General features: G+C 43.5%; 1 protein-coding gene across 1 annotated transcript in view; it reads right to left on the bottom strand.

Moving 5' to 3' along the window:
* Positions 1-18,531, bottom strand: part of PPP1R37 (protein phosphatase 1 regulatory subunit 37) — a 1,040,147-nt gene that overhangs the window by 579,141 nt on the left and 442,475 nt on the right. The window contains 1 exon segment of the mRNA XM_030217605.1: positions 1,845-1,957. Coding sequence (XP_030073465.1) covers positions 1,845-1,957 — 113 coding nt within the window.

Below are 18,531 nucleotides of genomic sequence, written 5' to 3'. Positions count from 1 at the left end.
AGTCTGAATTTTCAGAAGGCGTTTGACAAAGTACCTCATGAAATACTCCAGAGGAAATTGGAGAGTCATGGGATAGGAGGTAGTGTTCTATTGTGGATTAAAAACTGGTTAAAAGATAGAAAACAGAGAGTAGGGTTAAATGGTCAGTATTCTCAATGGAGAAGGGTTAGTGGGGTTCCCTAGGGGTCTGTGCTGGGACCGCTCCTTTTTAACATATTTATAAATGACCTAGAGATGGGAGTAACTAGTGAGGTAATTAAATTTGCTGATGACACAAAGTTATTCAATGTCGTTAAATCGCAGCAGGAATGTGAAATATTGCAAGAGGACCTTACGAGACTGTGAGACTGGGCGTCTAAACGGCAGATGACGTTTAATGTAAGCAAGTGCAAAGTAATGCATGTGGGAAAGAGGAGCCCGAATTATAGCTATGTCATGCAAGGTTCCACATTAGGAGTCACTGACCAAGAAAGGGATCTAGGTGTCGTCGTTGATGATACGTTGAAACCTTCTGTTCAGTGTGCTGCTGCGGCTAAGAAAGCAAATAGAATGTTAGGTATTATTAGGAAAGGAATGGAAAACAAAAATGAGGATGTTATAATGCCTTTGTATCACTCCATGGTGCGACTGCACCTCGAATATTGTGTTCAATTCTGGTCGCCGCATCTCAAAAAAGATATAGTGGAATTAGAAAAGGTGCAGAGAAGGGCAACGAAAATAAAGGGAATGGGACAACTTCCCTATGAGGAAAGGATAAAGCAGCTAGGGCTCTTCAGCTTGGAGAAAAGGCGGCTGAAGGGAGAAATGATAGAGGTCTATAAAATAATGAGTGGAGTTGACCAGGTAGATGTGAAGCATCTGTTTACACTTTCCAAAAATACTAGGACAAGGGGGCATGCATGTAGTAAATTTAAAACGAATCAGAGAAAAGTTTTCTTCACTCAACGTGTAATTAAACTCTGGAATTCTTTGCCAGAGAATGTGGTAAAGGCGGTTAGCTTAGCGGAGTTTAAAAAAGGATTGGACGGCTTCCTAAAGGAAAAGTCCATAGACCATTATTAAATGGACTTGGGGAAAATCCACTATTTCTGGGATAAGCAGTATAAAATGTTTTGTACTTTTTTGGGATCTTGCCAGGTATTTGTGACCTGGATTGGCCACTGTTGGAAACAGGATGCTGGGCTTGATTGACCTTTGGTCTCTCCCAGTATAGCAATACTTACGTACTTCTCAGAAATGAGAAAACATTTGTTAAAGGTCAGTCTGTCGTCCTCCATCCACACACATCTATATGTGTATGTGCTAGAAACAGATATGTATGGGGTTTAAAAAAATGGAAACAAAGGACAGGGTAGTGAGGAAATCATTGGATCAAGATGGACTACAGAGGAGAGAGAAAGCAGATCTGTGGGAACTTAAGCCCTTTGCAGAAGACTAAAAAGGATTGCCAGGAGTGAAATTGCTGTGCAGCTGGGACCTAACATCAAGCTGGCACTGTAAAGACAAGGAGCCGCAGGAGTGAAATCAATAGTGTGTCAGCAAGAACCACACCAACCCCACCAGAACTGGAACAAGAGGATTCCTGGACAGAAATATGAGGAGCTGGAAAGACTGCTTAATTACAATCGATCTACAGCACAGCATGGGGCAGAACAAATAAAAGTCGTGGGTGACAGATAGCCTTCTTGAGAGGAGAAGGCTGCATTTTACTATGCTTGGTGATGAAAGAATGAAAATTTCATAATTATCTTGGGTATAGCATACAAAAACATGGGTGAGACAGAAGAGAAAAACTAAAGTTATCAAATGTGAACATAAAAGAGTAATGATGGCAAACTACTCACCAACATCATGCCCAAGTAGACCATACCAGTGTGGGTCAGTTGATTATTCCAGAGTACCAGCGTGACCAGTCCTTTCCGCTGCTCCTTTAGACCTTCGCAGATATATGACAGGCCTGCAAATCAAGTAATATGTTGAGATGACACAAACAATATTGTCAACATACAAACAATATGCAAGAATTAAAGGCTACATTTGGACGCTTAGGGGGTCTTATACAAAGGCACACTAGCATTTTTAGCATGCATCAAACGCTAGAGACGCCCATAGGAATATATGGGCACCTCTAGCATTTAGCATACGCTTATTTTTAGTGTATGCTAAAAACGCTAGCGCGCTTTTGTAAAAGGACCCCTTACTGAGGTTCCAGTTTGTGCCAATGATGGCAATTTTTCACAGTGACTTCTGGCACATGCCTGCTCAATGGGAATAAGCCTCTCACAACTAACTCATTCTACAATGGCTACCAGGCAATTTCAGATTACAACAGATTTCATAGCAACCAATTCTTAAGTATGACTTGAACTGAAAACATATTCAATAACCTCATGGTAATCTTTAAGTCACTTCCACATGCTTTTAAACTGATATCAGCATTCACTCAGGACTAAGACAGCAATTCTATAACATAGGTGCTAACAGTTATGTGCCAATTATGCATGTAAATGTTTAGAATAATGGCATTTATACGCATGCATATGCACATACATACATAAATGCCAAAATTCTGCCTAAGCACTATTCTGTACATATGCACTTAACATAGTGCATATTTGAAAGGAGGCATACACCTGGATGGGGGGGAGGGGAAGGAGTGCAGTAAGAATACAGTAAGTTATAAGCACCTCTCTAACATTTAGGATCCAACAATTACACCAATTCTATGGCTGGTGTATGTGCTTGTGCCTAACTTCTACACATATGTTTCACCTGTTAGGCTACTATTCTACCAACAAAAGTAGACTCCTAATTTTCTTTACAGAACTGGCTCCTGTTGTTCTTAAGCACCATAAAGTTGGTGTTGACTCATAACGACCATGTGGATAGTTGCCCCCATGTTGGGTCTTCAGTCAGGCAGCTTATCACTGATATACTGCATCCATAGCTATTGTTTTTGTATCAATCCATCACATTGCTGATCTTCTTATTTTGCACTGGCCTTCAATCTTACGAGGCATGACAACTTTAATGATTTTTCTCTTTACATGGTTTGTCTGAAGTATGAAAGTCAAAATCTTGTTATCTGAGCTTCCAAGAAAAGCTTAGGTTTCATATCCTCCAATAATGATTGATTTGTTCTTCATAGAGTACATGGCATATGCAGTATTCTTCTTCAGCACCATAATTTGATGACATAAATTTTCTTCCCGTTCTGATTCTTCAATTTTTGTATCCATATGACATTACTGAAAATATCATAGCTTGGATAAGTTAAATATTTACAAATGGAAGAAGCCTTAAAAATAAGATAGAAGAATTGAAGTATATAGCATTAAATTATGAGCTAGATATAATACTACTAAATAAAATAAATGATAACACGACTTGAGTCTACTCACTAAAAAGCAGTCAACTTAACATCAAAACAGTAGACAATTGGTTCAATTTAAATCAAATATAAGGTATAGGTTGAAAGGTATCATATTATCACAGAAATATGAGGTAGATATAATAGGTATTTCAGAGAAAATGACGTCACCCCACAAGATGGCAGCGTGAAAGACTTGCTCCGGGCGCTAACCTCCCCCATAATTCAGCATTTTCTGCAGACTTCAGGAACACTGACTTGGTTAACCAAGGTGAGAAGCCCCCAGGACTTCATACTACTCAAGAAAATATGAGTAAAATGAACGGCTCATTAGATCTTTCTAGTTTTGCTTACCCGGGTCTTTCACCATGAGGCCGATGTGGCAGTCGATAGCCCTGATACATGAGGCAGACCTGGCCCAAGCGGAACAGTCACGACTTGTTTCTAGAAAGAGAAGAATCGGAGGATATCCAGAGTGCACCTTTGTGGGAGATTAGAAATTGGCTCTGTGAAATCAAGACCGACTTAAAAGCAGTCCAGGAAGAGCTAACGACACTGAGAGTACATTTACACCATGAGATATCGGACGAGATTTGGAATACATTGTCCTCCCAGCACCAGGACCTGCGAGCAGTTAATCTCACTTTATAAGCATGTAGCACAATCTATTGCGAAGATGCTTCTGAGTCCGGAGGACACAACCGTACAGTTGGATAGAGCACAAAGGGCCTGGGGAGCGCCACAAAACAACAAACCGAAGGATATAGTGGCATGCTTCATACATTTTAAAGAAAAAACGTTTGCAAGCCATAAAAAAAGCTGAGAAATTACACTGGGTATCTTACCCAATCAAGATATATCAAGATTTAGAGGGCGTGACACTCAAGCACAGGATGGAGCTCCAGCCAGTTACTCAGAGGATGAGAGAACTGAAAATCCCATACAAATGGTGATACCCTTTTGCTTTGCAATTTTATAAGGAAGGGAAACAACACCAAATTTGCACACTGGAGGAGGCGAAATAATTCTTCCCGGAATAAGAGACTCACACTCGAAAGTGGTCAAGCAGGCCACTACATTGAAGCCAAAATGGAAGCGTGTCTCCAAAGGTAGAAGACGACTGAAATGGCAAGCCTCCACTAAAGATATGAAAAGTTCCACAGTGACCTGAACTCTACACCAGGGTAACCGGGTGACATAGATCTGGTGATCAGGGTGGAGGGCATTATATTACAGTTATGTGTGGCACTGTTTCGACTGTTGCAAAAGGCTTAAACATTGTAAATTATAAGAGATAGGAGCGTGATACTGAAATGTCTGCTATAGATTACTGTGGGTTGTGGGGGAAGGGGGTACGCACTTCTCTCATAGGATCAACAGGTGCCTGAAGATACTGGGAGCCTGATATGATCCTGTTTATGGTATGTGGGTGTAGGGAGGAGGGAAACAGAGAATTGGGGGGGGGGCAGATAGAGGGGGAGAGGGGAGGGTTTCCTAAGGAGATGATAGAGGGATATGTCAGAATAGGGGAAGCGACTTCAGGGAAGGAAGTCATGGGAAAGGTTCACCTTAGTCTCCATAGAGTGGCACATGGGACAGGTTATGTTGACATAGATAAATGATTGAGTGCCTTTCCTTAGTCTTAATGTAAGAGGATTAAACTCCCCAACGAAGAGGCATCTTTTATTTAAAGTTAGATAGACTTGTGGGAGTTGCCTCTACCCAAGAGACGCACTCACTGCCTATCCACGAACGTCTATGCTACCATAAGAGATACCCCTATATATACTTCGCTTCCAACACACTACAAAGAAAAATTAAAGGAGTTTTGATAGCTCTTTCTAAAAAACGTAAGTATATAAGTAATGCCACACTGGGAAAAGACCAAGGGTCCATCGAGCGGCACCTGGAAAGCTTCCCAAACGTAAAAATATTCTATACATGTTATTCCTGGAATTGTGGATTTTTCCCTAGTCCATTTAGTAGTGGTTTATGGACTTGTCCTTTAGGAAACCATCTAACCCCTTTTTAAACTCTGCCAAGCTAACCGCCTTCACCACATTCTCCGGTAACGAATTCCAGAGTTTAATTACGCGTTGGGTGAAGAAAAATTTTCTCTGATTTGTTTTAAATTTACTACACTGTAGTTTCATCACATGCCCCCTAGTCCTAGTATTTTTGGAAAGCGTGAACAGACGCTTCACATCCACCTGTTCAACTCCACTCATTATTTTATAGACCTCTATCATGTCTCCCCTCAGCCGTCTCTTCTCCAAACTGAAAAGCCCTAGTCTTTCTTCATAGGGAAGTCGTCCCATCCCCACTATCATTTTAGTCGCCCTTCACTGCATGTTTTCCAGTTCCACCATATCTTTCTTGAGATGCGGCGACCAGAATTGAACACAATACTCAAGGTGCGGTCGCACCATGGAGCGATATAATGGCATTATAACATCCTCACACCTGTTTCCATACCTTTCCTAATAATACCCAACATTCTATTCGCTTTCCGAGCCGCAGCAGCACACTGAGTAGAAGGTTTCAGTGTATTATCAACTACGACACCCAGATCCCTTTCTTGGTCCGTAACTCCTAACGTAGAACCTTGCATGGCATAGCTATAATTTGGATTCTTTTTTCCCACATGCATCACCTTGCACTTGCTCACATTAAACGTAATCTGCCATCTACCTGCCCAGTCTCCTAGTCTTGTAAGGTCCTTCTGTAATTTTTCACAATCCTGTCGTGAGTTAACGACTTTGAATAACTTTGTGTCACCAGCAAATTTAATTACCTCGCTAGTTACTCCCATCTCCAAATCATTTATAAATATATTAAAAAGCAGCGGTCCTAGCACAGACCCCTGAGGAACCCCACTAACTACCCTTCTCCATTGTGAATACTGCCCATTTAACCCCACTCTCTGTTTCCTATCCTTCAACCAGTTTTTAATCCACAATAGGACTTTTCCTCCTATCCCATGACCCTCCAATTTCCTCTGTAGCCTTTCATGAGGTACCTTGTCAAACGCCTTTTGAAAATCCAGATACACAATATCAACCGGCTCCCCTTTGTCCACATGTTTGTTTACTCCTTCAAAGAATTGAAGTAAATTGGTCAGGCAAGATTTCCCCACACAAAAGCCATGCTGACTCGGTCTCAGTAATCCATGTCCTTGGATGTGTTCTGTAATTTTGTTTTTAATAATAGCCTCTACCATTTTCCCCGGCACCGACGTCAGACTCTGGTCTATAATTTCCCGGATCTCCTCGAACCTTTTTTAAAAATGGGTGTTACATTGGCCACCCTCCAATCTTCCGGTACCACGCTCAATTTAAAAAAAAAATATTTTTATTAAGATTTTTACATACTTAAAACAGATGCTAATATCAACAATTTAACCTTTCTCCAATTGTTTTATCCCCCCTCCCCCCTGACAGTATTGTTAATGACCGTATATTTACTTAATACATCTTTACTCTATAACCAGATCAAGGAGCTGTCAATAACCTGGGCGCGTTCAAGTCCACTCCATCAGTCAGCCTCCATGCTGCATATTTGTCCCATTGCTTATAGAATTGTGCTATCCGCCCTGTCCTTATTGCTGTCATTTTGGACATTTGGTAGAGGTTGTCCATCTTATGTACCACCCTTATCACTGGCGGTAAAAAGGGCTGCTTCCATGCTGAAGCCAATGCGATCTTTCCTGCAACCAACCACATCGATGCCAGACGGTGTGTTGCTGATGTTATTCCTGCCGTTTGAAAATGTAGAAGGCATGTCTCCATCTTCAGGGCATACTTGCTCCCTAGGAATTTTTCTAATGTCTGAATTACTTCTAGCCAGTATGTCTGCGCCTTAGGGCACGTCCACCAAATATGAGCCATATCTCCTATTTCCTTGTATCCTCTCCAACACCAACCATTTTCCTTCTTATACATTTTTGCTATCTTGTTGGGTGTCAGGTACCATTGATACAACATTTTATAACCATTTTCAACTAGAGAGCTAGAGATATATACTTTAAGCAGATACATCAGTGCTTTTTCCCAGCTTTTACTATCATAGTTCTGCTGTATAACTTTTTCCCACCTCTGGATGTATCGTTCTAGTGGGTTTAAATAATGCTCTATACAGACGGGAAATGCACACCCTCTGGCCTCCCCCTCCCATGGCCTTTTCTATCGCTGTATCCTCCAGAGCGAGCTCCCCTTTAGCCCTTCGATTTACGTAATCCCGGATCCTGTTATAATGATACAGGTGGGACATTGGGAGCTCAAATTCCTCTTGGAGGTCTGCAAATGATATCATGTTCCCCTCATCCCAAATTTGGTGCAGTACTACCAGCCCTTTCTGTTTCCATATTCGGAACACATTGTCAGCTGCCCCTATGGGACAGCCCATAGCTGTCTGTATCTTCATACGACTAAAATGTTTCCTGCCTGGCAGCAACTTCTGCCGTATTGTACTCCATGTCTGAAGGGGGAAACGTACTGCGGGGGTGCATGTCGTATACACGCTATCAATTGTCTCTGCGGGGCCCATAGTATCGCTTCTGGGCTCCCCATCCTCAACCAGTACTTCTCGATTTGTACCCAAAGCATTAAGATGCTAGACCCCCATCCCGCCAATACCCATAGCTGTGCTGCTTGATAGTATTGTTTGAAGTTAGGTACCGCCATACCCCCTTATCTTTTGGTTGAAACATAATATCTGCCCTCACCCTAGGTGGTTTGTGTTGCCATATGTAGGCAAATAATTTACGATGTAGGTGGCGAAAGAACTGTTTTGGGATGGGCAGGGGTAGTGCCATGAAAAGATACAAAATCTTTGGCAATAGCATCATTTTTATTGCTGATATCCTTCCCATCCAGGATAACTCTAACCCCTCTCATCAGTTCACGCAACATTTCCCGTATTTTGTGTGGAAAGTTCACCTCATAGATATCTGTTAATTTAGCGGTAAGGTTAATCCCCAAATATCGTAGATATCGAGTGACCCATCGAAAGGGATATTTCTGACGTAATGATAATTCCATCTCTTTGGATAGACCCACCCCCATAATTTCTGACTTGTCCATGTTCACCCTGAACCCTGCCAGCTTTCCATAATGTTGTAAACTCTGCATCACCCCTAGTAATTACTCCTGAGGGTGTGTCAGTGTAAGCAGAATGTCATCTGCAAACAACATTATTTTATATGTCTCTTCACCTATGGTCAAACCCTGTATGTCTACATGTTGTCTAATATGTTGCGCTAGCGGATCCATGGTTAGTGCGAACAGCAACGGAGACAGCGCACAACCTTGACGAGTTCCCCTCTTAAGTTGTATTAGATCAGATCCTGAACCATTAATTCGCAATGAAGCTATAGGATTTGAGTATAGCAATGAAAGCCATGAGTTGAACCGTCCCGAGATACCCATCCGCGCCAACACTGAAAACATAAACTGCTATTGGACCTGATCAAACACCTTTTCGGCGTCTAGAGATAATAACAATGTTGGTTGTTTTGTATCTCCTGCTTCATGGATCAGATGGATAGCTCTACTGATATTATCGAAAGTCTGTCTCCCCGTTATGAAACCCGTTTGGTCAACATGTACCAACTTCGGCATAACCCGTTGTAATCGATGGGCCAAACTTTTGGTGAAAATTTATAGTCCGACCCACAGTTTTGAGGATCTTTTCCTGGCTTCAGAATAAGTGTTATATTTGCCAACCGCCATGAACATAGTAAACATAGTAGATGACGGCAGAAAAAGACCTGCACGGTCCATCCAGTCTGCCCAAGAAGATAAATTCATATGTGCTACTTTTTTATTAGTACTGTCCTCTTCAGTGCACAGACCGTATAAGTCTGCCCAGCACTATCCCCGCCGCCCAACCACCAGCCCCGGCACAGACCGTATAAGTCTGCCCAGCACTAGCCCCGCCTCCCAACCACCAGCTCTGCCACCCATTCTAGGCTAAGCTCCTGAGGATCTCTTCCTTCTGCACAGGATTCCTTTATGTTTATCCCACGCATGTTTGAATTCCGTTACCGTTTTCATCTCCACCACCTACCGCGGGAGGGCATTCCAAGCATCCACTACCCTCTCCGTGAAAAAATACTTCCTGACATTCTTCTTGAGTCTGCCCCCCTTCAATCTCATTTCATGTCCTCTCGTTCTACCGCCTTCCCATCTCCGGAAAAGGTTTGTTTGCGGATTAATACCTTCAAATATTTGAACGTCTGTTTCTTCTTTCCTCCAGGGTATACATGTTCAGGTCCGCAAGTCTCTCCTCATACGTCTTGTAACGCAAATCCCATACCATCCTCGTAGCTTTTCTTTGCACCGCTTCAATTCTTTTTACATCCTTAGCAAGATACGGCCTCCAAAACTGAACACAATACTCCAGGTGGGGCCTCACCAACGACTTGTACAGGGGCATCAACACCTCTTTTCTTCTGCTGGTCACACCTCTCTCTATACAGCCTAGTAACCTTCTAGCTATGGCCACCGCCTTGTCACACTGTTTCATCGCCTTCAGATCCTCAGATACTATGATCCCAAGATCCCTCTCCCCATCCGTACCTAGCAGACTCTCACCACCTAACACATACGCCTCTCTTGGATTTCTACTCCCTAAGTGCATCACTTTGCATTTCTTCGCATTGAATTTTAATTGCCAAACCTTAGACTATTCTTCTAGCTTTTTCAGATCCTTTTTCATGTTTTCCACTCCCTCCGGGGTATCCACTGTGTTACAAATCTTAGTATCATCCGCAAATAGGCAAACTTTACCTTGTAACCCTTCGGCAATGAATATGGCAACTCTAAGTGAGGGTCCATTTCATTAAACACTCGAACCAATACCGGGGTCAGGAATTTGCTATACTTTTTGTAAAATTTATTTGTGTACCCATCGGGACCCGGTGCTTTCCCATTCGGCAGGTCCTGGATGGCCCATTGTACATCTTCTAAGGTGATTTCGCTTGATAATGCCTCTGCCTCCATAGCTGTCACCCTCGGGAGTACTGCCTGTGTTAGATATTCCTGGGTTTCTTGTGGTGTTGCTGTTTCTTCAACCTGGTACAACCCCTGATAGAATTTATAGAAGGTGTCCTTAATTTCCAGTGGCGTACCAAGGGCGGGGCGGTGGGGGCGGTCCGCCCCGGGTGCCAGTGGGTGGGGGGTGCTCCACTCCCGCCGCCTCCCGTGGCCGTTCCCGCGGCGCCGCACATTTAAAAACCCGGCGAAGCAGCGTTGCAGGCAGCGCCTCGTGCCCTGCTTGTAAAAAAAAAAAAAATCAAATCTCCTTCCCCTCCTCGTCTTGACGTCGACTCGGGCCTTCCAATCAATTTGATTGGAAGGCCCGAGTTGACGTCAAGACGAGGAGAAGGAAGGAGATTTGATTTTTTTTTTAACAAGCAGGGCACGAGGCGCTGCCTGCGACGCTGCTTCGCCGGTTTTAATGGGACTGAGGTGGGGAAGGAGAGGGGCGAAAGGGACTCGGGTGGGGGTGTTCAGAGGGGAGAAGGGGACTGGGGTGGGGGTCTCAGACAGGGGAGGGGAGAAGGGGACTGGGGTGGGGGTGTTCAGAGGGGAGAAGGGGACTGGGGTGGGGGTCTCAAAGGGGAAAAGGGGAGGGGAGAAGGGGACTGGGGTGGGGGTGTTCAGAGGGGAGAAGGGGACTGGGGTGGGGGTCTCAGAGGGGAAAAGGGGAGGGGAGAAGGGGACTGGGGTGGGGATCTCAGACAGGGGAGAAGGGGACTGGGGTGGGGATCTCAGGGGAGAAGGGAAGGGGAGGGGAGAAGGGGACTGGGGTGGGGGATCTCAGAGGGGAGAAGGGGACTGGGGTGGGGGTCACAGAGGGGAAAAGGGGAGGGGAGAAGGGGACTGGGGTGGGGATCTCAGACAGGGGAGGGGAGAAGGGGACTGGGGTGGGGATCTCAGAGGGGAGAAGGGGACTGGGGTGGGGATCTCAGAGGGGAGAAGGGAAAGGGAGGGGAGAAGGGGACTGGGATGGGGGTGTTCAGAGGAGAGAAGGGGACTTGGGTGGGGGTCTCAGACAGGAGAAGGGGAGGGGAGAAGGGGACTGGGGTGGGGGTGTTCAGAGGGGAGAAGGGGGCTGGAACTGGGGGCTGAAAAAGGGGCAGAGAGAGAGAGGGGACAGATCCTAGATGGAAGGGAGAGCGAGAGGGAGGGCAGACCCTGGATGGATGGGAGAGGGAGGGCAAATGGTGGATTGAAGGGGCAGAGAGAAAGGGCAGGCAGAGAGGGCAGACACTGGATGGCAGAGAGAGAGAGAGTGAAGACAGATGCTGGATGGAAGGAAGACGGTGAAAAGAAGATGAGGAAAGCAGAAACCAGAGACAACTGTAAATAAAATATATTTTTTTATTTTTTTTGCTTTAGGATAAAGTATTGTAGATGTGTTAAATGTTTATAATAGAACATGTAAATAAGGTAATCTTTTTATTGGACTAATTTTAGTACATTTTGACTAACTTTCGGAGAACAAAACCCCCTTCCTCAGGTCAGGATAGGATACTGTAACAGCACTATACTGTACTGACCCGAGGACGGAGGTTTTGGCCTCTGAAAGCTAAATGTATTAGTCCAATAAAATGGTATTATTTTACTTTCTATATTTGTTTTATTTCTATTTGTTAATTTGTAAAGTGGTGATTGGTACTTGTTAGGTTTTTTTTTTCAAATTTACATCTGCTGTCTTTATATTTTGCACAGTACTAGGGGACAGTTTCTGTGGTGTTGCATTGTATGCAGAGTCTGGCATTGGAGGTTCAGTTTAATTTTTGTCTAAATAGAAAGTTTATGATTACTTATTCTATAGTGGATTAGGGTGTATCTGTGTTTGTGAAAAAGACATGGCTTTCAGTTGGCATTGACTGTGCTGGATCTACGATCTGTACTATTCTGTCTGGTTTCGTTTTACAATAGGTGAATTGATGTTCTAGTGCTCACTGTAGTGTTTAAGATGCTTTCCTTTTCCTTGTGTGACTCGTAGAAATGACTGCTTATGGTATGGTAGAATTGCTCTATAGGTCCTGAGTGTTTTGTATTCTCGGCATGCCTAGTACTGGATTTGGGGGAGGAGGGGGGGTGTTAAAAAATTACCGGCCCCGGGTGTCAACTACCCTAGGTACGCCACTGTTAATTTCTTCAAGTTTATTGCATATTTTCCCCCCCTCTGCCTGAACGGTATGTATATAGGAGTTTAGAACACGCTTCTTGAGCTTATATGCTAGCAGTCTCGACGGTCTGTTACCAAATTCAAAATAGGTTTGCCTAACTTGCTGTAATCGTTCTGCTACTTCCACTAACTGTAGTTCCCTATGGGCCAGTCGAATAGCATGCATCCGATCTTGAGAGTGTTGTGATAGAGGGCATTGCTGGGCTTGCTGGGTCAGTCCCAGTAGTTCTGCATGTAATGTTTGCGTGTGAGCATTCGCTTGTTTCTTCATATAAGCCTGCATCGCTATTATTTTCCCTCTAACCACTGCTTTTAGACCCTCCCACAATATCTGCGAGGTTACCTCCCCATTATCATTGATGTCTAAATATTCCTTTATCTCCCCCTCCAGACGTAACAGCACCTTAGGGTTAGCTAGCAGCTCATCTGGGAATCGCCATGATGGGATCTCAGGAGTTCTGACCACCCACGCTAATTCTAATATAACCAGCGCATGGTCCGACCATGTTCTTGGGAGGATCTATATGTCAACTACTTTGGAGGCCCCAGCCACATATCTATACGAGAGTTGGAATCATGTACCGCCGAGAAATATGTATACCCCCTGGACTTTGGGTGTATTTGTCTCCAAATGTCTATTAGTTGCCAAGTCACCAAGAATGTATGCAGTTGGGCTCTATCAGACTGGGCATATCGTATCCCTCCTGTCGAATTGTCTATCAATAGATTTAACGTCAGATTCAAGTCTCCTCCCATTAGTAGGGTACCTTTAATATTCTTACTTAGGGCCTTAGAGACTTCTTTATAGAAGGCTTCTTGATGGTCATTGGGAGCGTATACATTTAGTAAAGAAAGTATTTCAGTTCCTAATTGAACTACTAACAATAGATATCGACCCTCTCTGTCTCTTATTACTTTCTGTACCTGCCATGGGTACTTGTTAGTCAGTGTTATAAGGACTCCCTTTTTTTTTCCTCCTTATGATTAGATGCAAAATATACATAGCGGCTTTTACCTCCCGGACATAGGTGCTCCTTGGTTGGGAGCAAATGTGTTTCTTGTATAAAAGACACATCTGCCTTTAAGCGCTGTATCTCCTTAAATAGCATCTGTCGCTTCATAGGTGAGTTTAAACCCTTAACATTAAGGGTCATGCAAGTTATGTTACTCATTTCCCGAATTTAGTGAAAAAACTGTGCCCTATGCCCATGTGTTGACCACTCCTGATTAATCCATTATTTTTTTCCTTGACCCGGTCATCATTGCTTCCCGCTTACCCCTTTTACTACCCCTCCCCCCACATAACCTTCTCCCCATCCTCCCTTCTGTTTGACACATCTGTTATCCTTGTACTGGTGTGTCTTCGGGGAAGGAACCTCACCCCCCTACTTATATTGGCAATCATTTAACATACCCCCATGCTCGATTTTAAGGATAAATTGCATATCACTAGCAGTAGCTCCGCAAGCTCATTTTTCAGTTCTATCAGTACTCTAGGATGAATACCATCCGGTCCAGGAGATTTGCTACTCTTCAATTTGCTGAACTGCCCCATTACGTCCTCCAGGTTTACCGTGAAGTCAGTAAGTTTCTCCGACTCGTCCGCTTGAAATATCATTTCCGACACCGGCATCCCACCCAAATCTTCCTCGGTGAAGGCCGAAGCGAAGAATTCATTTAATCACTAAGTCTTTGTCTTCCTTGATCGCCCTTTTACCCCTCGGTCATCCAGTGGCCCAACCGATTCTTTTGCCGGCTTCCTGATTTTAATATACCGAAAAAATTTTTTACTATGTTTTTTTGCCTCTAATGCTATCTTTTTTTCGTAATCCCTCTTGGCCTTCTTTATCTGCGCCTTGCATTTGCTTTGACACTCCTTATGCTGCCTCTTGTTATTTTCAGATGGTTCCTTCTTCCATTTTCTGAAGGCATTTCTTTTAGCCCTAATAGCTTCCTTCACCTCACTTTTCAAACAGGCCGGCTGTCTTTTGGAGTTGTCTTATCCCTAAGCCCGGCAAAGATCCAATGTACTATGTGTCATATAGGCCCATATCATTATTAAATACAGACTATAAAATATTCACTAAAATACTAGCTCGTAGGGTGCAATGAGTGTTGCCCAGACTAGTCCATATAGATCAACCATATAGATCAATCTGGATTTATAGAGGGATTTTTAGTCTTACTTTGATCGATAATAAATTTTAAACTCTTCTGAATTTAACTTGCCTGGTATATCTCAAAGAACAGGCTGGAAGGAATGAGATTAGGCACCTGTCAAGAACAATGTATGTCCCTGAAGCTAGCTTGTGCAGAAGGGAGGTGTAGGAGATTAAGAACCTCTCAAGAAACAATGTATGTCCTTGAGGCCAGCTTGTGCTGAAGGGGGGCAGGTACTCTTGAGGTTCGGGAGATGTCACCTGGCCACTGGTTTGTTTTCTTGAACCAAGAGAGTGTGATGGCATCCCCATGCACATTTCTGGATATGTTTTAGCTTAAAAAGGGGGCTTGTTGCGGCTGAACTCTGGGGCTCATTCTGTGGATGGACACATCGTGCAGAAAAGACTTGTTCCTGGTCTTAGGGAGACTTCAGGCCTTTTCGCTGCAACGGGCCCCCCAGCTGATGAGATAACGGCCTGAATGATGTAATCCCTGGCCAGTGATGATGTATGTATATATATCTTTCTTATTTTACTTTTCTATAGCCTTCCTTTAGTAATGTACTCGATTAGAGTGTGTATTTCTTAATCATTGTGATGCAGTAACAATAATGACTTATACACTCTCCAATTAAAGTGCAAATAAAGAGTTTCATTTACCCAATACGAATCTAAAAGAATCTGTAGTATTTTATTCTGTGAGCAGTCTGTGGTGATCAAGTGAGCAGGCTGCAAATACCGAAGCAATACACATCGTATGTGGATATTATTATTATTATTATATTTGTACCCCACGCTTTCCCACATAATGCAGGCTCAATGTGGCTTACATAGTAATTTGAAATACAAAGTTAATAGAATTTTAATAAAACAGTAGAAAACAATGTAAAGTAGGGCTTAGCAGTGTATGATAAGTTGAGCTGGATAATATATGACTAGGATAAAAGATAGTGTAATTTGGGAGAAAGGGTAAGGAGGGATAAAATTAAGGAGAGATGGAAAGAGAAGGATGGGAGGATGGTATTTAAGTCAGAACAGAATTGGGGATGGAAGTTGGCGAGATTAGGTTGGGGCATTTGGGTAGGCTTGCTTAAAGAGATGAGCTTTCTGCATTTTTCTAAAGGGCAAGAAGTCGTTTATTAATTGGATTGGTCTGGGTATAGCGTTCCAAAGCTGGCTGCCCAAAAAGGAGAAACTGGATGCGTAGTAGGTCTTGTATTTAATTCCTCTACAATTGGGAAGGTGTAGGTTAAGATAAGTTTGTGAAGAAATAGATCTGTTTCTAGCAGGGAGGTCGATCAATTCATTCATGTGGCCAGGGGATTCGCCGTGGATAATCTTGTCATTGTGTTGATCTTAAAATTTATTCTTTCTTTGATGGAGAGTCAGTGAAGCTTTGCTCGAAGAGGTGATGCACTTTCAAATTTTGATTTGCCAAAAATAAGTCTGGCAGCCGTGTTTTGGGCAGTTTGGAGTCTCTTCAGTATTTGGGTATTGCATCCTAAAAAGACACTGTTGCAGTAGTCGGCGTGGGTAATAACAGTAGACTGTATCAGGTTCCGGAAAGTGTTGAGTGGGAGATAAGGCTTCACTCGTTTCAACATCCACATCATATTAAACATTTTCTTCGTGGTGAGCTTAGCGTGGTTATCAAAAGATAAATGGCTGTCTATCGTTACTCCCAGTATCTTTAAGTATTAGCTTCCGCAAGGCGGTGATCAAGAACCCGACAGAGCGCAGCCCGCAGATGGGGAGCTACTGCAGCTAGACTCTGTGTGGATGATCAGCCTAGACGCCAGCACCGGCCTACGGGAGCTTGGCGTGACCGGAGGGGCACTGGGCTGTCTGATGGACCCTTCGCTTCCGTCCCACTTCTTCCTGATGAGATATTGCACCCTCCAGTCACCCAGCTCTGAACTACTTCTACCTGTCCAACTATTTTTCCCACCTTTGCAATAAAGCTGCCTGTCTTCTGATTTCTACCTCCAACCACTGACACAGCTCTCAGAATTACGGAGTCTCTGTGCCCTGGGGCGACACTTCTGAACATCTGATTGTGAGTAAATTATCTGTGATTTGTTCAATGAAGAAAACCTCAGAAAATAGAGAGACTTGGGTGTATTCTGGTGTGCCAGGGTTATGCTTCAAGTTACCAAAACTTTTCAGATAACAAGCTTTGTGAGGGGGACCCCCTGCTTCCGTCCCACTTTATTCACTCTTCTTCCTCTGACTCATCCTGGCCTTATCACTCATCTCTGTACCCTGGGCAACACACCAGAACATCAAACAGTGAGTAGATTGTCTATTGTGCCTCAAGATACTGAGACCCTGTGATTGACGGGCCTCTAAAGGCCCTTTAGAGGAGCCTTCTGCACTGCACCTGATCAAGCCAGAGATGCTGGGCTTGAAAGGAAAGCAGATTTATACAAGTTGGCCTAATTAGAAAGGAAAACTAACCTTATAACCTGATTGTATCAGCCTGGACATCAAATGGTCTGCATACAAACAAACTTTTAACTAAAGAAGCAAGCTTGATTGAGATGTTTGTGAAATGTAAAAGAAATGTAAAAGATTCTATGGAAACCTTAAACTAGTGCTCAAACACCAGCACTCCTTGATTACCACATTCCACAGAGCAATTAAACTAAGTACTCTACCATTGTCTTTCTAATATCTTGCCCAATCCAGAGCAACCTTTCCCACTTGGGCCATCCTGTCAGCAACTAAGATAGCCAGTTGCATATGTGACATCTCCCTGTTAAAAACATGAAAGTGCTTTGATGTTCCCCCTCCCTCTGCCTCCCATCTGTCTCCAGCCATAGTCAGAAACAGGAGACTGAAGACTCCCTGGGCAAGGAGGTGAGAAACAATTAGTTGCTATGAGACAGATCAAAGGAGGACACCGACCCAGAACTACTCTCCCCCCTCCCTGGCTCACTATCACTGAAACAGACCCAATATTGATGTCGGTAGCTGAAAGGCAAACTAAACAAACAAGACCAGAACACCAGACTCCACACCAAACAACAAAGTCCTATCACCCACCCAATTATCAGGACACTACCTATAGGAAGCCACAGGGAACAGAAACCAAAATGGACACCATCAAACTACTCCTAATAACCTACTCCCTAACACTGATCCACTCAACACTAACCAAACCACTCGCAGAAAGTAACATCATACCCATACTATGCAATCACCAAAGACCGATCAGATACGCCACACCTCATCAAACAGACAATAACTTAAACGAAGGAAGAACAACAACACGTGGTCAATCACAACAGAAGGGAAAGAATGACCCAAACAAACCCACCTTAACAAAAAAACGACAACTACTAAAAATCCACACAACACCAAACATAGATGATCCATTCCAAGCAATCCAATTGGTATACATGAACACCAGATCCGCTGTAAATAAAACAGCTATACTAACAGACTGGATCACGTCAGATAACCTCGACCTACTCTTCATTAATGAAACCTGGATCCATGATCAAAAAGACCCTATAATCCTAGACCTGTGTCCGCCAGGATACAAAATCACACACTTGACTAGAAAAGGAAAAAGAGGCGGAGGCATAGCACTAATCTATCGATCCCATTTTACCATCGAAACCACTGTAGAGTCCATAACACCCCAACCTGAAATTGCCTGTATCAGAATCCATAACAAAACCCTACGGGATCATCTGAATTGTGTCCTGTTCTACAGACATCCAGGCAACTGGAACGAAGTCTAGACTAACTTCATGGACTTCATCTCAAACATATGCGTAACCAACTCCAACATAC

Source organism: Microcaecilia unicolor, chromosome 11 (assembly GCF_901765095.1).
Source record: "Microcaecilia unicolor chromosome 11, aMicUni1.1, whole genome shotgun sequence".
NCBI classification, from domain to species: domain Eukaryota; kingdom Metazoa; phylum Chordata; class Amphibia; order Gymnophiona; family Siphonopidae; genus Microcaecilia; species Microcaecilia unicolor.
Note: the sequence above shows the minus strand (reverse complement) of the source record. Positions and strands in the feature narration are given on the sequence as shown.